We start from the raw sequence: 21,098 nt of genomic DNA, 5'->3' as shown, positions 1-21,098 counted from the left end.
CCAGACGGTATCTTCAGCAGTTAAGAGGCATTTCCTTTAATGATCTGGAATTTCCTGGGGTGCTCAGAGGAGGCTGGGTAATGACCAGCCAATCACTTGAAGGAAATCCTATTCAAGTCTAACGGCTTGGTGAGGAGTCAATGGCTGCTTTGAGAATGAAATTGGCCCCTCACCAAACCCACGTCTAGCACAGGTATGTTTCATACCAAGAAGACTGCTTCCTCAGACACCTCTGGTAAGATCCAAGGTCTGATGCTGGCAGGTGAGTTAGGCAACAGAAAAAGTTGCTAGCTCAAATGGCTGGTATAGTGTAACACCACTAATGAGAAAATGATTAATCACATGTTGCTGGTGGAAGAGGTAAGTTTTGATCATGGGCTAAAGACTGGCTTTGAGGATTTGGATCACTAGATGGATACTGGGCTTGGGGAACATCCTCTCCAGGCAGCTGGTCAGTCACCTCAGGGACTACCCAGGACTTCTGATTAATCTCCTCAAAGTCCTCCTGGATCTGAAGATCACCCTCCTCAGGGAACTCTTGGAATGGTGTATCACTCTCAGGAATATCCTGTGACACCAGATTGGTTGCATAAGCCTCTTGGGCTAGTCTGCCAACTACCAAAGAGAACTCCTGGCATGGGTGGCTGATCTCTTCAGGCATCTCTTGGGCTGGCTTGTCAACTTCCACAAGGACTTCCTGGACCAGGCCATCAACCCCTTCAGGAAACCTATGGACCAACATGCCAACCTCCACAGGGACCCCCTGGCATGGCTGGCTGACCTCCTCAAGGTTCTTTTGGCAAAGTTGGAAAGCTTCCTCAGAGACTTTCTGGCACAGTTGGATGCCCTTCTGGCATGGCTGGCTGATCTGAGGGACCTCCTGGCACGTCTGGTTGATATCATCATGGGTCTCCTTGCATGGGTGACTATCACCAGGGACCTCCTGGCATGGCTGGTTGACCTCTTCAGGGATATCCTGGCATGGCTGGCTAATGTCAGGGACCTGCTGGCATGGCTGGCCGATCTTCTCAGCAACCTCCTGGCATGGCCGGCTGGCTTCCACAGGTGGTTCCTGTAGGGACTTATTTGATTCAAAAGGCTCTTGCTCTCCTTCTATAGGGAGCTTTTGTGCTCCATTCCCACGGAGCTCCTGGTACAGCCCAAAGCCTTGATGTTCTTCAGTCATGTGTGAACATAGGGAAGGTTGATCACTGAAGCCAAAATGGCAGTCACAATCCACTGCAGTAGGGGAAGAAGGACCAGCACTGGACACAGTGCTGGAAGGGCCACTGCTGTCTGTAAAGCAAAGTCAGGAGACCATGTCAGGCATGTTGGAAGAGCAGGCTCTACTCTATGCATGTAGTTCAAGTGTCAGAATAGATGGCCTATGTTACTCATGTCTTGGGAAAAGAAAGTCTGAATTCTTTCTAAATTATGCAGAGACTCACAAGTTAGCCCAGCTTAGAAACTGTTGTTCTGGCCTAACATATACTTCAGGAATAGCACTAAGGTACATTTAAGACTCCAGGAGAGAGTACTGAGGCCCACTTTATCCAGTTCTTTTACAAATTATTGCTATCCCAGTTCCAAATTCTCATGATTCCTCATTCATACCTTAGAAGCATATAAACATTTCATTCCTATGGGTCATAATTAGGGTTAAATAGAATCTTCAGAGATTCTATTCTTTAGATTTAGGGTAAAGATGAGGGGTGGAAGGGAGATGAGGGCAATATATTGTTGAAATACTCCCAATTAAATTTGATGTACATCTTTGGGGAAGTATCATTTCTTTAAAGTAAACAATGTGCCTGACCAGGCGGTGGCGCAGTGGATAGAGCGTCGGACTGGGATGCAGAGGACCCGGGTTCATGACCCCGAGGTTGCCAGCTTGAGTGTGGGCTCATCTGGTTTGAGGAAAAGCCCACCAGCTTGAACCCAAGGTCGCTGGGTCCAGCAAGGGGTTACTCGGTCTGCTGAAGGCCCGAGGGCAAGGCACATATGAGAAAGCAATCAATGAACAACTAAGGTGTTGCAACACACAATGAAAAACTAATGATTGATGCTTCTCATCTCTCTCCGTTACTGTCTGTCTGTCCCTGTCTATCCCTCTCTCTGACTCACTCTCCGTCTCTGTAAAAATATAAATAAATAAAAAATTTTAAGTAAACAATGTATTTCTGAGGCAGAGGTAATAATCACTGTTTATAGCTCAAGATACAATGTAGAAAAACCTTTTGAATGTAGAAAAATCTTGTGAATTAGAACAGTAGAAAGGAAAAGGATTTACCCAAAGATAGAAGAATGCCATGGACTCTCTAAATGGCAGCAGTTCTTTTTTCTTTTGGCAGCAGTTCTTAATTAACCTTTCTGGGGGTTACTGATCCCTATGAAAGTCATGGATTATCTTCCCAGAAAAATTAGTGTGAATAGTCACACTAATCTTTACACATAATTCCTGGGGTTCATAGACTTTACTCTGAAATCCATTCATGGATCCAAAGTTAAGACCCTCTAAGTATTGGGACATACAATGTTACAGGTTTGTGGATATTATATACATATAAAATATAAAAACTAATTTCCCAGATCCTGACAATAGTGAAATGAAGACCATGGAGTATTCAATTACACTCTGGGACGATTCCCACCACAACCTCTACCTTGTCACTGACCTCTAGTACAGGACTAATCTATTTTTCCATTTATAAATATTATATTTATTGATAGTATTATAATTTTAAATTTAAAGCACTCTGATATCAGTAATTATAAATTTTAGAAATAGGAGACACCTGGCCCTGGCCGGTTGGCTCAGCGGTAGAGCGTCGGCCTGGCGTGCGGGGGACCTGGGTTCGATTCCCGGCCAGGGCACATAGGAGAAGCGCCCATTTGTTTCTCCACCCCCCCTCCTTCCTCTCTGTCTCTCTCTTCTCCTCCTGCAGCCAAGGCTCCATTAGAGCAAAGATGGCCCGGGCGCTGGGGATGGCTCCTAGGCCTCTGCCCCAGGCGCTAGAGTGGCTCTGGTCGTGGCAGAGCGACGCCCCGGAGGGGCAGAGCATCGCCCCCTGGTGGGCAGAGCATCACCCCTGGTGGGCGTGCCGGGTGGATCCCGGTCGGGCACATGTGGGAGTCTGTCTGACTGCCTCTCCCCGTTTCCAGCTTCTAAAAAATTAAAAAATAAAATAAATAAATAAAAAAAAAGAAATAGGAGACACCTGACTATCTTGTAATGAAAGAGAACCTGAGAAAGTTGGCAGGCCCAAGCCTACAAAGGCTCAGTCATTGGGTTTAAGGAATGCCAGCAACCTCTTTTCTATAAAGGATCACAAGAGGCATACTTCAAGTAGGAAAAAAAAGAGGAACATGGTTTTGAGCCAACAAGGCTTATTTAGGGCAGAGAGATAGACCCCAAAAATGCTTACCAATGAGGCTATACACCTGATACTGTGATTACAAAAAAGAAAGAAGAGCTATAAGCTGAAATCACTCAAGGGTATAAGTATCCTTAATATTCACTGAGTGGTTTGATTCATCAGGCAAATCAAAGAGGTCAGACAGAAACCTAAGTGGGAGAGGGACAAAAGGGGTGCAGAACCATAAACACCACAGGAAAGAGGTAAAAGGTTCAATGGCAAGGTGAGAGTGGTGGATAATCTGAAATTCAGGGGGAGAATTCTTGGTGTTAGGAAGGAAAGTTTCTTCTGCATACAGGGTGACAGAGGAAGGGCAAAATTCAACAACTATTTATATCCCAAAGCTGAAATATGAACCTTTACTTAAGTCCTACCCAAGAAAAATAGTGAAAGGCAGGTTTGATTTTAGTTATTCCCTGGAGGCAAGATGAATAAAGAAAGGATTTTTTCCCTCACTGATGTCTCTGGCTCTTATCTCCCCTCTGATCACTATTGATATCTCCCCCTCCCTACAATTACCCTAAGAATTCCTTGTGGCCTCATTGTTCACAAGGATAATTAGTGATAGGCTAGAGATGATAAAGAAGAGATGGGGGGTCCTGGCCGGTTTGCTCAGTGGTAGAGCATCGGCCTGGCGTGCAGGAGTCCCGGGTTTGATTCCGGTCAGGGCACACAGGAGAAGCGCCTATCTGCTTCTCCACCCCTCCCCCTCTCCTTCCTCTCTGTCTCTCTCTTCCCCTCCCGCAGCCAAGGCTCCATTGCAGCAAAGTTGGCCCGGGTGCTGAGGATGGCTCTGTGGCCTCTGCCTCAGGCGCTAGAATGGCTCTGATTGCAACAAAGCAATGCCCCAGATGGGCAGAGCATCGCCCCCTGGTGGGCATGCCAGGTGGATCCCGGTCGGGCACATGTGGGAGTCTGTCTGACTGCCTCCCCGTCTCCAACTTCAGAAAAATACAAAAAAAAAATTTTTTTCTAAAAATAAAAAAGTGCTAAAAAAAAAAAAAAGAAGAAGAAATTGGGGGAAAGCAGCATCTCAACTTGAACTAATGACTGAGAACAGACAACTTGAGAGATAGGACATGTAGAAAGTAGTAACAGATTCTAGTTTCCATCTCCCAGCTTTTCTACATATACAGGTTTCCTCCCAAGTCATCTTTACTTCTAATGAGAATGAAGTCTTCATCCTTTCTTCCCCAAAGGACCCTCTGGACCACTACCTTTTAGGAGCCTCCCAAGAGATAGAAGGGGCATAGAAGACAGAGTTGATAAGACTAATAACCAGCCCTGGCCGGTTGGCTCAGCGGTAGAGCGTCGGCCTAGCGTGCGGAGGACCCGGGTTTGATTCCCGGCCAGGGCACACAGGAGAAGCACCCATTTGCTTCTCCACCCCTCCGCCGCGCTTTCCTCTCTGTCTCTCTCTTCCCCTCCTGCAGCCAAGGCTCCATTGGAGCAAAGATGGCCCGGGCGCTGGGGATGGCTCTGTGGCCTCTGCCTCAGGTGCTAGAGTGGCTCTGGTCGCAACATGGCGACGCCCAGGATGGGCAGAGCATCGCCCCCTGGTGGGCAGAGCGTCGCCCCTGGTGGGCATGCCGGGTGGATCCCGGTCGGGCGCATGCGGGAGTCTGTCAGACTGTCTCTCCCTGTTTCCAGCTTCAGCAAAATGAAAAAAAAAAAAAAAAAAAAAGACTAATAACCAGATCCTCCCTTCATATTGGAAGAGGCAGATGAGACTGCTTCTGTAAGGTTGGTGGATAGTGGGAAAGGTCAGACCGCGAACTTTGGCTAGGACCGCCCACAACCAAGCACACCAAAAGAAACTTCGCAGGAACCCTTTGGAAAAAAGCGACTGTCTGCCAGCCAGTGAGATTTCACCACATCATATTAGCTCGACCACCCTAGGGACCCTTTAAATATCTCCCACACGGGTCACCACTTGTGACTTCCCTGGCCTCCATCTTTCCTCGGGGCCATGGAACCTCGTTGGGCGGGATGCGCGCTCTGTACTCAATAAAGCCTTTTATTATTTTACACTTTGTAGCTCCGACCCCTTCCTTCCTTCTCGGCGGGGAAAAATACCTTACAGCTTCCATGACTTACTCCTGGTCTTTCAACCCTCATCTTCATTTCCCTCAAGGTACAGGTCTCTCACTCACCAATTTTTCCATCCCTCTTGGCCTTTGTCTAGGAAGTTCCAAAAGGATTACTTACACCAAGGGGGCTTCTCAGAGCGCTGCCGGAGTTGCATGGTAGGTGAATGAAGAGTACGAGGTGGGGAAAATGCACTATTTGAGGCCGGGTTGCTGTGCATAGATTCAAAGAGGGCTGGATAGGTGGAGGAGAGAGAAGGGAGAAAAAAAAAGCATATGAAGAAGAATCCAAGAACCACAGGTTCTCAATGTAAGTCAAAACCAACTTACATTTCCTCAGAATGAGAAGGAGCATCCTTCACACAACCATTTTTAATATTTTAAACTTTATCTTGAATATATTCAAATATACTTTTGAAAAGTCATTAAAAGACTAGCACAATCAATACCCATACACTCATCTCATATTTAACACATGTCAACATTTTGTCATACTTGTTTCATCTATTTCTTCTTGAAGTTCTCTAAAATAAATGACAGACATCATGAATACTTGAATAAGCATTTCTAAAATATGAGAAGTTTCTCCTATGTAAACAAATGCCATTAATAAACCTAAAAAATTTTAAGAAGAATATCCTAATATGTTAACACCCAATCCATATTCAAATCCCAATTATTCCCCAAATGTCTTTTATAGTAAGATTCAAACATGAACCGTGCATTGTGTTTGGTTATGTCTCCAAAGTCTCTTGTAATCTAGAATAGTGTTCTCATTTATTTTTTTCAAAGTGACTTTTTGAAAAGAACAGCCAATTGTCTCAAAGAATGTCATTTCCCACATCCTAGATTTACCTGATTGCTTACCTGTTTCACTATCCCTTATATTTCCTATAAACAGGAAGTTAGCTATAAATGGTTTCATTAGATTATTTATTCTAAATAACTTTAGCAAGAATACTTGAAGAGGTAATCCTGTGTACTTTATCTTATACTATATTGGAGGCACATAATGTCTCATTGTCTCATTAAGTAAGGCTAAATTTACTACTTAAGTTAAAGTGGTGCCCACAAAATCTCACCATTGTAAAGTTTTCCCCTTCTGATCAGAGGTGATCCTTTGACATCATGCAAGCCCATCAACATTTCAACTAATTGTGTTAGTATCCATTAATGATCCTTAATTATTTTATTAGGGGTGTCAAGTGGTGATTTTCTGATTCTATCAATCCTTTTAATATTTATTTGCTGGCATATTTTCTGTAAAGAAGAGCTTTCCCTCTTCAAATGAGGCTATTTGATTACACTGAACTGCAATTGTTACTGAAAAGGTAGCATGTGTTTATTTCCCTTTAATTCGTTTTCAGAGAAGAGTTTGTGAAAGTATTCTCCAATCGTGACAGATAATGATTATTTTATCTTTGTTTTCTTTTTTTGTAAGATTCATGATAAGTTTATGGATTTTTATATATTCAGTATAGTCTAATTAATTACAATTAATTATTTTTAATGCTAAAATATTCCAGTTCTGGTCAGTGAGAGCCTCTTCAGTCTTGATTGCTTCCTTGCTTTTGTTATGTGTCCCAGGATCACCTTGCATCTTCCTTGCCCTAGACCAATGGTCCCCAACCCCCGGGCCGCAGACCAGTACTGGTCCGTGGGCCATTTGGTACTGGTCCGCAGAGAAAGAATAAATAACTTACATTATTTCCGTTTTATTTATATTTAAGTTTGAACTATGTTTTATTTTTTAAAAATGACCAGATTCCCTCTGTTACATCTGTCTAAGCCTCACTCTTGACACTTGTCTCGGTCACGTGATACATTTATCCATCCCACCCTAAAGGCCGGTCCGTGAAAATATTTTCTGACATTAAACCGGTCTGTGGCCCAAAAAAGGTTGGGGACCACTACCCTAGACCATGCATTGTCATCAAAATTGGTTCGTGGTGAGGGTGAAAAAATTCTTAGATATTTGATTGGTTTATGTCCATTAAATGGTCACAATACATAAATAAATGTATAGTATAAATATATAGTATATCAATATCAATATTAACATTTTGTGTGGTGGGGGGGATTAGGGAGAAAATGCCTAAAGAGGTTCAGGATGGGGTGGGGAAGTGTTTGATTTTTTTTTTTTTTTTGTATTTTTCTGAAGCTAGAAACGGGGAGAGACAGACAGACTCCCATATGCGCCCGACCAGGATCCACCCGGCACGCCCACCAGGGGGGACGCTCTGCCCACCAGGGGGCGATGCTCTGCCCCTCCGGGGCGTTGCTCTGTTGCGACCAGAGCCACTCTAGCGCCTGGGGCAGAGGCCAAGGAGCCATCCCCAGCGCCCGGGCCATCTTTGCTCCAATGGAGCCCTGGCTGCGGGAGGGGAAGAGAGAGACAGAGGAAGGAAGGGGGAGGGGTGGAGAAGCAGATGGGCACTTCTCCTGTGTGCCGTGGCCGGGAATCGAATGCGGGACTTCTGCACGCCAGGCCGACGCTCTACCACTGAGCCAACCGGCCAGGGCCTGATTTTTTTAAAAGAAGGTAAAAAGCATGCATTAGACCAGGGGTCCCCAAACTTTTTATACAGGGGGCCAGTTCACTGTCCCTCAGACTGTTGGAGGGCCGGACTATAAAAAAAAACAACTATGAACAAATCCCTATGCACACTGCACATATCTTATTTTAAAGTAAAAAAACAAAACTGGAACAAATACAATATTTAAAATAAAGAACAAGTAAATTTAAATCAACAAACTGACCAGTATTTCAATGGGAACTATGGCTCTACTTTTGGTTAATGAGATGGTCAATGTGCTCCTCTCACTGACCACCAGTGAAAGAGGTGCCCCTTCGGGAAGTATGGTGGGGACCGGATAAATGGCCTCAGGGAGCTGCATGCGGCCCGCAGGCCGTAGTTTGGGGACCCCTGCATTAGACCAAGAATCAGTCATTTTCCCATGGAATCCTAGTAGTGAAGAATAATATGTAGAGACCAAAATCTATGTGCTAAGGGAGCTGATTGCTACTGCTGCTAATGCATAATGTTAGAAAATATCCTGAATTCATATTGATATATTTTTAATTAAAAAAAACTGTAGAATTTTTTTATTGATTGATTCTAGAGAGAAAAAGGGAGAGAGATATATAGAAAGAAATGTTGATTTGTTGTTCTACTCTAGGTATGCATTCATCAGTTGATTCCTTTTATTTTTATTTTTTTACAGAGACAGAGAGAGAGTCAAAGAGAGGGATAGACAGGGACAGACAGACAGGAATGGAGAGAGATAAGAAGCATCAATCATCAGCTTTTCGTTGCAACACCTTAGTTGTTCATTGATTGCTTTCTCATATGTGCCTTGACCACGGGCCTTCAGCAGACCAAGTAACCCCTTGCTCGAGCCAGCAACCTTAGGTCCAAGTTGGTGAGCTTTGCTCAAACCAGATGAGCCCGCGCTCAAGCTGGCGACCTCAGGGTCTCGAACCTGGGTCCTCCGCATGCCCGTCTGATGCTCTATCCACTGCACCACCGCCTGGTCAGGCTATCAGTTGATTCTGATATGTGCCCTGACAGGGGATTGAACTGGCAACCTTGGCACATGTGGATGACACTCTAACCAACTGAGCTACCCGGCCAGGGCCATATTGACATTTTAGATTCAAATTTAAAATTATAGCATTTAAAAAATCTTTTGAATTTATACTTGTATCTAATTTAACTTACCTTGAAAATCCTGATTCCTAATAATAGGAATATTATTACTTATCTTATTTGCATTATATATACATAGTTTTAAAATAGTACCAATATCACTAATGATTGAACTATTGAATGAGGATTAAAATTCTTTTATAGTTTCTTTACCCCACTAAAGGACTTACTAGTCATATAGTCTAGTTTTCCTTATAATAAATCTCTGACTCATAGGTTGTTTAAGAATATGTTGTCTAATCTCCACATTTGTGAATTTTCTAATTTTCCTTCTATTATTGATTTCTAGCATCATTTCATTGTGGTTGGAGAGGGTATTTTGTATAATTTCAATCTTATAAAATGTATTTAGACTTCTTTTGTGGCCTAAGCTGGAGAATAACATATGGTATATCTGGATACTATTCCATGTACACTTAAGAAAAAATCTGTATTACCCAAAGGCAAGGAAAGGAAAAGCAAAAATATTGTAAATAAGTGGGATTATATCTAACTAAAAAGCAAAAGAAAGCAATGACAAAGCAAAAAAGCAACCAACCAAATGGGAGAAGATATTTGCGAGCAACAGCTCCAACAGGGGTTAATATCCAAAATACATAAAAAACTCATATAGGCCCTGGCTGGTTGGCTCAGTGGTAGAACATCGGCCTGGTGTGCAGGAGTCCCGGGTTCGATTCCCAGCCAGGGCACACAGGAGAGGCGCCCATCTGTTTCTCCACCCCTCCCCCTCTCCTTCCTCTCTGTCTCTCTTGAGACTTGTTTGGAGGTTCTAGCAGGGGAGCGCAGCTACTCGTATACCCTTGACCGAAGAACGGTCCTCTCCTCTAGCGGGGAAGGTCGTCCTCTTCGACCGAGCGCGCAGCTTCGGGAGGGATGCACATGGAGCGGTGAGGGAGGAAGGGGACACCCGCCTAGCCAGCCAGATCAGCCGAATCAACCCTGCGATCAATGGGGTGACAGATGTCGCAGCCAGATCGCCCTCACATCCATCTCTCTGTCTCTCTTTTCCCCTCCTGCAGCCAGGGCTCCATTGGAGCAAAGTTGGCCCGGGTGCTGAGGATGGCTCTATGGCCTCTGCCTCAGGTACTAGAATGGCTCTGGTTGCAACAGACCAATGCTCCAGATGGGCAAAGCATCGCCCCCTGGTGGGCATGCCAGGTGGATCCTGGTCTGGCGCATGCAGGAGTCTGACTGCCTCCCCATTTCCAACTTCAGAAAAATACAAAAACAAAACAAAACAAAACAAAAAACTCATACAACTCAACACCAAAAAAAAAAAAAAAAAAAAATCTGCCTGGCCCATGGTGATGCTGTGGATAGAGCATCAATCTGAATGCTGGGTTGCCAGTTCAAAACCCTGTGCTTTTCTGGTCAAGGCACATACAAGCAACTGTTGATGTTTCCTGCTTATCTCCCTTCTTTCTCTCTCCCTCTCCCTCTTGTCTCTCTCTAAAAATCAATATAAAAAATCCAATTAAACAATGGACAGAGAACATGAACAGACACTTCTCCTAAGAAGACATACAAATGGCCAACAGATACATGAAAAGATGCTCAACTTTACTAGCTATTAGAGAAATGCAAATCAAAATTACAATGAGCCTGACCTGTGGTGGTGCAGTGGATAAAGCGTCAACCTGGAATACTGAGGTCACTGGTTCAAAACCCTGGGCTTGCCTGGTCAAGGCACATATGAGAGTTGATGCTTCCTGCTCCTCCCCCCTTCTCTCTCTCTCTCCCCTCTCTATAATGAATAAAATCTTTAAAAAAAAATTACAATGAGATGCCACCTCATAACTGTTAGAATGGCTACTATAAATAAGACACGTAATGAGCATGGGAGAGGGTGTGGAGAAAAAGGAACCTTCATTTGCTGCTGGTGGGAATGTAAACTGGTACAGCCACTAAGGAAAACAGTATGAAGTTACCTAAAAAAAAAATTAATAGTTACCATATGACCCAGCAACCCCTCTTCTCAATATCTACTTGAAAAACTTGAAAATACTTATTCACAAATATATTGCATCCCTATGTTTACTACAGCATTATTTACAGTGACCAAGACATGGAAACAACCTAAGTGTCCCTCAGTAGATGACTGGGTAAAGAAGATGTGGTGCACATATGCAATGGAATACTACTCAACCATGAGAAAAGATGAAATACTGCCATTTGCAACGACATGGATGGATCTTGAGAATATCATGCAAAGTAAAATAAATCAGACTGAAAAACTCAAGAACCATTTAATTCACTCATATATGGGATATAAAACTGAAAGCAACAAGTGAATAAACAAGAAAAAAAAACAGAAACTCATAGACACAGACAACAGTATGGTGGTGGCCAGAGTGAAGAGGGAGGTGGAGGGTATCCAAGGATAAAGGGGTCAAATATATGGTGACAGAAAGATTTGACTTGGAGTAGTAAACACACAATGTAATATACAGATAGTGTTTCACAGAATTGTACACTTGAAACCTATATAATTTTATTAACCAATGTCACCCCAATACATGTAATACAAAAAGAAAAAACTGTATTCTGCTGCTGCTGGGCAGAATGTCCCATAATGTTTGTTAGGCTTTGTTGGCCTATGGTGTTATTCAAGTTCTCTGTTTCCTTATTAATCTGTGTAGGTGTTTTTCCATTATTAAAATTGGAATAGTGAAGCCTCCAACTATTATTGTAGCACTGTCTAGTTCTCCCTTCAATTCTGTCAATGTTTGCTTCATATATATATTTTGGGACTCCATTGTTTGGTGAGTATTGTTTGTAATCATCATACCTTCCTGATGAATTGACTTTTATCAATATATAATGGCCTTCTCTATCTCCTGTAGAAATTTTTGACTTAAAGACTATTTTGTCTGATAAAAATGAAACAGCCTTATGATCCAGTGATTCCACTTCTGGGAATTTATCCAAAGAAACCCAAAACAATAATTCAAAAGAATATATGCACCCTTATGTTATTAAAGTATTATTTACAATAGCCAAGATTTGAAAGTAGCCCAAATGTCCATCAGTAGATGAGTGGATAAAAAAGTTGTGGTACATTAACACAATGTAACGTTACTCACATAAAAAAAAAAAAAGGAAATCTTACCCTTTCTGCCAGCATGGATGAACCTGGAGAGCATTATCTAAGTGAAATACGCTAGTCAGAGATAGACAAGTACTATAGGATTTCCTTCACATGTGGAATCTAATAAACAAAATGAACTAACAAGCAAAATAGAGACAAACTCTTAGAGAGCAGGCTGACAGCTGCGGCGGGGAGCTAGAGGAGTGGCAGGATTGAGCAAAAAAGAAAATGCATCAATTGATACAGACAACAGTATAATGATTGTCAGGGGGAGGGGTGCTGGTGGTAGGTGGAGGAGAGTATTGGAGGAATAAATGGTAATGGAGACTTTTTTTATATTAAGCGAGAGGTGGGGATGCAGAGAGACAAACTCTGCATGTGACCTATAAGCCCCCTACTGGGGGATGCTTTGTCCATCTGGAGCCATTACTCTGTTACTTGTTGGACAACTGAGCTATTTTAGTACCTGAGATGATTTGAGCCATGGCTGCTGGAGGGGAAGAGAAAGAGAGAAGGAGGAAGGGTGGAGAAGCAGATAGTCACTTCTCCTGTGTGCCCACACCAGGAATCAAACCCAGAACTTCTACATGCCAGGCTGATGCTCTACCACTAAGCCAAAAAGCCAGGGCCAAAAAGTGGGGCATGGAAGGGGGAAGCAGTAAGTATCAACTCCCATATGTGCCTTGACCAGGCAAGCCTGGGGTTTTGAACTGGCGACCTCAGTGTTCCAGGTCAAGGCTTGATCCATTGTGCCACCACAGGTCAGGCAAGATGGAGACTTGACTTGGGGTGGTGAACACACAATACAGTGTACAGATGATGTGTTGTAGATTTGTGTACCTGAAACCTATATAATTTTGTTAAGTGTCACCCTAATAAATTCAATAAAAAGGAAAAACAAAACAAAACTATTTTGTCTACATTAGTATACCGTAGCTCTCATTTGGTTATTATTAACATGGAATATATCCTTTTACTTTTTTTTCTCTAGTGCATGCTCATGCACAAGGGGCGAGGAAAGAAAGGGAGAGATGTGAAGCATCAACTTGTAGTTGAGGCACTTTAGTTGTTCATTGATTGCTTCTCATAAGTGCCTTGACTGGGAGGCTCCAGCCAAGCCAGTGACACCGTGCTCAAGCCAGCAACCTTGGGTTCAAGCCAGTGATTTTGGTCTTCAAGCGAGCAACCATGGGATTGTGTCGATGATCTGCACTCAAATCAGTGAGGCTGCACTCAAGCCAGATGAGCCTATGCTCAAGCCAGCGACTTCAGGGTTACAAATCTGGCTCTTCAGCGTCCAAGGTCAACACTCTATCCACTGCGCCACCACCTGGTCAAGCTGCCTCAACTATATATTTTTTTTGCCCCAGATAGCATGTTGTTCATTTGCCTTACAATATTTGCAAGAAATACCCTCTACACAGCCACAGTTATACACTGCATGATTTCCAAGTTAGATGAAACAAGGTAAGCACCCAGTGTCAGTCCTTCAGGTAACCCACACACAAGTTAGAATAAACACAAGTTTTTGAGAATAAGGTCTATTCTGCTCCCTCTGGGCCCAGGGCCCAGGGTTCCACATTGAGAACATGGGCTGCCATTTTCTTTTTTCTTTTTGTGGCAGAGACAGAGAGAGTCAGAGATAGGAACAGACAGACAAGAAGGGAGAGAGATGAGAAACATCAGTTCTTCATTGTGGCTCCTTAGTTGTTCATTGATTGATTTCTCATATGTGCCTTGACCGGGGGTGGGGGGCTACAGCAGACTGAGTGACCCCTTGCTCAAGCCAGCGACCTGGGGCTCAAGCCGGTGAGCCTTGCTCAAACCAGATGAGCCTGCGCTCAAGCTGGCGACCTCGGGGTCTCGAACCTGGGTCCTCCACATCCCAGTCCAACGCTCTATCTACTGCACCACTGCCTGGTCAGGCCATGGGCTGCCATTTTCAAGATTGTTGCCAAAGTGGGGAGAGGGATGGGAGAAGGTCAAGTAAAAATGCTGGAAAGCTTTCTGCCATTTTTAGGTTACCTACTTTTTATTTTTTTATTTTTTTTTCTTTTTAGGGGGAGGAGCAGGAAGCATCAACTCCCATATGTGCCTTGACCGGACAAGTGCAGGGTTTCGAACTGGCAACCTCAGCGTTCCAGGTCAATACTTTATCCACTGTGCCACCACAGGTCAGGCTACCTACTTCTTGATTCAGAATTTTCCTGGCTGTTGCAAACTTTTAACTATTTTCTAGAGTTCTGATAAAGTTGTCAATTTTTACTTGACTGTTTTTAGTGTTTCTGTAAAAGGACAAGCCATCGGAGGAAACAACTGCATGGTTTAATTTTTATATTTAGATCTCTGATCTACATGGATTTATAATTGGTATACAACATGAAGTGTGGATTCAATTTTTTGTCAAATGACTATTCAATCATCTTAACTTTATTATTTTTTAAAGATTTTACTTATTGATTTTACAGGGGGTAGGGGGACGAGGAGTAGTTGCTTCATTCTAGGTGTTCACTGGTGACTTATCATATGTGCTTTGACCGGGCAAGCCCAGGATTTCAAACTGGTGACCTCAGCATTCCTGGTTGGCACTGTATCCACTGCATCCTCACCACAGGTGAGGCCCAACTCTATTTATTAAGGAGTCTATCTTGCCCTGGCCAGACAGCTTGGTTGATTAGCATTGTCTCAAAGTGGAGAGGTTGTGGGTTTGATCCCCGGTCAGGGCATATACAGGAACAGATTGATCTTTCTGTCTCTCCCACTCTCTCCTTTCCTCTCTCTAAAATCAATAAAATAAACATGAAAAAAAGAAGTCTATCTTTCCCCTAGTATTTTAAAATACAAACTTCATCTATTTCTAAATTTTCTATTTTGTTTGATTGATCTGTCTATTCACATACCAATATTACACTGTTTTTATTATAGGAGTTTTAGAAAATGTTTTAAAATCTGGTAGGATTAGTACCCCTTTATGGTTCTTTTTCTATAAGGTTATCTTGGCTGTTCTTGCTTATTTTTTTTCTTTTAAAATTTATTTATTTATTTATTTATTTATTTATTTTTCTTCTTTTTCAAGTGAGAGGAGGGGAGATAGACTCCTGCATGTACCCCAACCAGGATCCATCCAGCAACCCCTGTCTGGGGCTGATGCTCCGCCCATCTGGGGCATGCTCACAATCAAGCTATTTTTTAGCACCTGAGGTGGAGGCTTCACAGAGCCATCCTCAGTGCCCGGGGCCAATGAGATTGAACCAATCAAACCATGGTTGCAGGATGAGAAGAGAAAGAGAGAGAAGGGGAAGGGATGGAGAAGCAGATGGTCACTTCTCCTGTGTGCTTTGACCTAGAATCGAACCCGGGACAGCCATACACTGGGCCAATGCTCTACCACTGAGCCAACCGGCCAGGGCCACTTATTTATTTATTTATTTATTTCCCTTTTGTTTTTTTTGTATTCTTCCGAAGCTGGAAACGGGGAGAGACAGTCAGACAGACTCTCGCATGCCCCCGACCGGGATCCACCCGGCACGCCCACCAGGGGGCGATGCTCTGCCCCTCCGGGGCGTCGCCCTGTTGCGACCAGAGCCACTCTAGCGCCTGGGGCAGAGGCCAAGGAGCCATCCCCAGCGCCCGGACCATCTTTGCTCCAATGGAGCCTCGGCTGCAGGAGGGGAAGAGAGAGACAGAGAGGAAGGAGAGAGGGAGGGGTGGAGAAGCAGATGGGCGCTTCTCCTGTGTGCCCTGGCCGGGAATCGAACCTGGGACTTCTGCACGCCAGGCTGACGCTCTACCACTGAGTCAACCGTCCAGGGCCCACTTATTTATTTTTTAATGAGAACTTCAGAATCAATTAGTCTGACTTGAGAAAAACAGCAATATTTTTATTTGAATCACACTAAATATTTATAAATCAACTTAGGAAAAAGTGATATTGCTTTCTTTCTTTCTTTCTTTTTCTTCTTCTCCAAGTGATAGGAGGAGAGACAGAGAGACAGATTTCCACATATGCCCTGACCAGGATCCACTCGGCAACTCCCATCTGGGGCCGATGCTCTGCCCATCTGGGGCCGTGATAGAAACCAAGCTATTTTTAGTGCCTGAGGCAGAGGCTCCAAGGAGCCATCTTCAGCACCCAGGACTGATGTGCTCAAATCAATCTAGCCATGGCTGTGGGAGATGAATCGAGAGAGAGAGAAGAGGGAGAGGGAGGAGGAGAGCAGATGGTTGTTTCTCTTGTGTGTCCTGACTGGGAATCAAACCCAAGACAGCCACATGCTGGGCTGACACTCTACCACTGAGCCAACTGGCCCTACTGGCCAGGGCCAGGAATGATATTTCTATGGTTTTGAATTGGCCTATGCAATTAAACATTTATTTCAAGTTTACTTTTGTATATTTTTGGAATGCCTATCTTTTTTTCTTTTTGTTCATTTTAGAGGGGGAAGAGAGTGAGAGAGAGGGAGACTGAGAAAGAGAAAGAGAGAGAGAGAGCAGGGGGGAGGAGCAAGAAGCATCAACTCCCATATGTGCCTTGACCAGGCAAGCTAGAAGTTTTGAACCGGCAACCTCAGCATTCCAGGTTGACAATTTAACCATTGCACCACCACAGGTCAGGCCTTTTCTTTCTTTCTTTCTTTCTTTTTTTTTGAGAGAGAGAAAGACAAGAAGGGAGAGAGATAGAGAGGGAGAGAGAATAAGAAGCATCAACTCATAGTTACTCCACTTTAGTTATGCATTGATTGCTTCTTATACATGCCTTGACTAGAAATCAGACTTTGGGCTCAAGCCAAGCCAATGACCCCTTGCTTAAGCCAGAGACCTTTGAGCTCAAGCCAGTGACCTTGGGTTTCAAGCCAGCAACCTTTGGGCTCAAGCCAGTGACCCCATGTTCAAGCCGGCGACCTCAGCGTTCCAGGTCGATGTTCTATCCACTGCACCACTATCAGTCAGGCTGGAGCGCCTAGCTTTTTAATTTATTACTCATGTTCTAGGAAGCATGGGAGTGAGGGCAGAGATAGCAGTACAAGATAAGAGTATTTTCCATACCTGTAGACACCTGTGCTTGAGCATCAGTGTGGCGCTGGCAGACACTACTCAAGAATTCACTTACTTGTCGCAGGGAAAGGGCATTATGTAGTGTTTCTAAGGGGTAGATGGTAGGCACCATGGAGCACCCTTCAAATCCTGTTAGAAAAGAGATGGGCAAAGTCAATATTATTACTGCCAGATATATCCTAACTGGCCAAGGAAGCATGGAGAATCCCTGACAGCCATCAGGAGAGTCCATGGCTTTTGAAGTATGGGGTATCCAAGAGTCTCAGGAGAGGGAACTCTTTAGAGCCCCAACAGAAGTATATTTCTGTCACCTCCAGATTTCCTATAAAGTCTACCTGCTAAGGCCTCCAGGTGAATCAAATCACCTCTCATCCTACCTATGGAGAGCCTGTAATGTCCCATGAAAAAAATCAACAGAATCTCAATAGGGTAAGCACCTACATTGATCTTGCACTTTCTGGGGAAATAAAACAAAGATCCATAGGTAAGGGGTGAAATTGTAGGTCTAAATGAGGTTAAGGAGGTCATGGAGCTGGGAAGAAATGGCAGATTTCAGGGGTCATGTATAAGAGAACCAGGTTAAGGAGGAGAGCATGTAATTTGAGAAGGTGTTCATGCAGATTTAGGATATGGGTAGAAAGGCTAGAATATTTGGAAGCAAGCTGGAGGGCATGCAATACATATGGAGCTCAGCCCAAGAAAACCACATGCATGAACAGGCTGGGAGATGGAAGTTCTTTCTTGGTCATTTCCATTACATCAAAGGTTCTCTTCTCTGCTTTCACTGGAAAACCCCAGACTTGCTAGGATTTCTTTACTCCATTAGGAAAAAGAGGCAACCCCCTAGAAGAAATAATAAATACTAATTCTCTGCTCTGAACCCAATAATTTCAATGTAGGTCCACCGTTCTGGGTAAGGTAAAAGGTAAACTTAAATGCGTAACCCTAATCCCAGTGCTTGTTTAAAAAAAATGTTTCCACTGGAGAATCAAGAAACACACATTCCAACCACCTTTTCAGTTCCCAATCTTTCCTATACCTCCTCTACATCTCCTTAAAGGGACTAAGGGTAGGCAGGACAGCAACATCTATGCAAGACATAGCCTCCCGTTCATCAATGACTAAAACCTCAAAAGAATTACACCTGATCATCTTCTAACTCTGGACCTAATTTGCTTCAAGGATTTAATTGAGACTTCTGTGCCTCAATTTCCCTCTGTCCTCTAGTGGCAGGAGAGCAAGAGAGGTAATCTCTAGCTCCTCAGAGTGGGAAGAAAAACGTTTGGATTTGAAGATGGTAGTAGTAGAAGGTTATAGAGATAAGAACAGATTCCAGGGCAAAAGGCTACTCCTATACAGAATAGAATTGGGAATGGATAGCATTAGGAGGCAAGGAGGAAGGAATGAGCAGCCAATGCTATAGCTACCAGGCAGTCTGGCCCCGATCCCATCCAAGCAACTAAACGCAAGTCACATAACCTTAGGGTAAATAGGAGAGAGGAAGAGGTGGGCTCTCCTGCCAGGAGTGCAATAAGCAAAGCAGTCAGTCCCAGCCAGGGTAGTGGCAGCAGCCAGCTTGGTGGCAGGGGGTACCGTAGAAGCACTCGGGGTCATCCTGGCCTGAGCGCAGCCAGTTCCGGAAGAGGCGCAGGTGGTAGGAGCACTGGTGCAGGTGATGCGCCAGCGTGGCATCCAAGGAGACTGGCCGGCCCCCTGGGCAGTCAGAGGAAAAACTGCGCAGCAACCGGACCACAGGGTGCTGGTCATCCAGCAGCTCTGGAGGGGGTGGGGGTACCACGGCAGGAAGCACAAAGATAAAGAAAGAGAAGAGGGAGAGACAATGAGGGGGCACTGACTGGCACAAGCATTACTGGGAAGTGGAGCCACTCAACTCCAAGGTGAACTAAGAGAAAAGCAGAGATGGTCAGAGCCACTGGGCACCTCTGACAGGAAAGAAGAGTGTTGGCATCACACAGTGAGTCTAAAAGAGGAGGCTTTTGAGACCTCATCATATAACAAGGCCCTCCCTTTTCTCATTGAGCCTAATTCAATCAGTGCTTGCAAACAGAAGTCATGTCATTCTGGACAGGGGTAAGCAGGCTTGGAAGTTCTGTGGGAGCTTTGACTAGAGGTCCAGTATCCTCGATCATTCTTAAACAAACTCTAGATAGGGCCTACTTTTCAGTCTAAAGTATTTTTAGATTGGGATAGAGATAAAAAGATTCAAAGTCACTCAGAGAAGAAGGTCAAGAATGGTATAGGCCGGGTATCAAGATAAAGTATAAAGCTAAAAGGACTCTTAAAGGCTCAGGCCAGGCCCTTTAGACCACTCTTAAGATAGCCACAGATGAGGCTGGTGTTAGACAACTGGCATGGCAGAGTGGGAGGAAACTATATGTAAAACAGAGCATGTTTAAAATGGGAGCAATATGTGAAAGTGCTATTATTGGCTAATCATCCTTCACTATTGTTCAAATATAGAGATTCAAAAGACATCTGCATAAATCTCAGGACTTGAGAGCACTGCATCCATTATAGAAGCCAAAAGTTAGATAATTTAAATTTTCTTCCCACTGCTAGTGAGTCTAACTGCACTTTGTTCAACTTGTCAGTTGAAAAGCTTCAATCCTGAACCACATATTATTTTGCACGCTTTGCAGTTTGTGGATATGTGTGATTCAGCTGCAAAAGGCTGAGAACAGTGAAAAGTATGTGGAAGAGGGTATAAAGGAACAGTAGAAAAAGATCCTGGGGGAAAGATATAGGGTCTTAAGACCTGATGACAGAGAAGGTAGGATCGAGTAGGATCAAGGTAGCTGAGGATGACTGCTCAGAACTCCCAAACTAGAACTGGTTACACAGGGTGATCCCATGAGACTGGTTTCCAGAGACCTTAGTTTGAATGTCAGGAAAGGTTTCAGCCCTACCCAGGCACTAACTGTACCAATGGTCAGACAGTTGTGTGGGTCCCTAGGAAATAATGGGTGTGGCAAATCCAATGGGTACACTCTGACATTCTAGATAAGGGTGAGCCACAATCTCTTTCCCACATTAGTTTGAGTTCAGTGTGCAGTTTAGTAATGAGCCATGTTTGTACATTTGACGTAGTCACAGGATATGACCAAGGCTAATCAGGCATAGAGGCAATGATGGGCTGAGAGATGGTCTTCCATCCAACACAAAGAGAGCACTGCCTTGCCTCTCTTCTAAAGCCAGGTCCAGTTTTTCCAGCTGCTATTTCAAAGCCAGACATCATGGCAAGGAAATGGTGGTGATGGGACAGTAAGCTAGCACACTGTTGTAACTAATCTGCTATAAGCAATTGCAGGCAGCACATCCACTCAGTAATTGCTGGGTCAGTCAAGCAAGATTTCACCATGGGATAGAACCTTAATACTGTCCTGAGGGCCAAATTAAGTCTAGATAATCTTCAGCAAGAGATATAATAAATCCAAATTTCTCCTATGGCTAAAAGGTAGATCCCAGATTCTGGTTCTCAAGCACTGTAGCCTCCAAGCTCAAGTACAAGGAGAACAAAGGCCAGAAAACCCCTGAGGGGTATACAGGTTATTGGAAGAGATCTTGAATTTTCTCTCCTGCACTATACCTGAATTTTACAGGTCTTTCTTCCTCTCCTCTTTTTGCTAGAATTAATTCATTTCTTCAACTGATGAGATTGCTAACAAAGTCTTCAGATAACTAGAAATATATAGGTTGAGAAACTGTTTTATGAACTTAGATC

At 43.9% G+C, this 21,098-nt stretch overlaps 1 protein-coding gene across 26 annotated transcripts in view; it reads right to left on the bottom strand.

The window, feature by feature from the left end:
- The window catches only part of PPIP5K1 (diphosphoinositol pentakisphosphate kinase 1), a 48,645-nt gene continuing 27,547 nt past the window's right edge, over positions 1-21,098 (bottom strand). For 15 of the 26 annotated variants that reach the window (XM_066343266.1, XM_066343258.1, XM_066343275.1 and 12 more), the window contains 4 exons: positions 18,950-19,132; positions 17,348-17,485; positions 5,625-5,738; positions 1-1,296 (listed from right to left, as the gene is read on the bottom strand). In XM_066343266.1, the coding sequence (XP_066199363.1) occupies positions 335-1,296; positions 5,625-5,738; positions 17,348-17,485; positions 18,950-19,132 (1,397 nt within the window). In that variant the 3' untranslated portion in view covers positions 1-334. The remainder of the gene's footprint in view (positions 1,297-5,624; positions 5,739-17,347; positions 17,486-18,949; positions 19,133-21,098) is intronic. The other 11 variants (XM_066343274.1, XM_066343279.1, XM_066343277.1 and 8 more) reach the window with 3 other exon arrangements.

Source organism: Saccopteryx leptura, chromosome 6 (genome assembly GCF_036850995.1).
Source record: "Saccopteryx leptura isolate mSacLep1 chromosome 6, mSacLep1_pri_phased_curated, whole genome shotgun sequence".
In the NCBI taxonomy this organism is placed as follows: Eukaryota; Metazoa; Chordata; class Mammalia; order Chiroptera; family Emballonuridae; genus Saccopteryx; species Saccopteryx leptura.
Note: the sequence above shows the minus strand (reverse complement) of the source record. Positions and strands in the feature narration are given on the sequence as shown.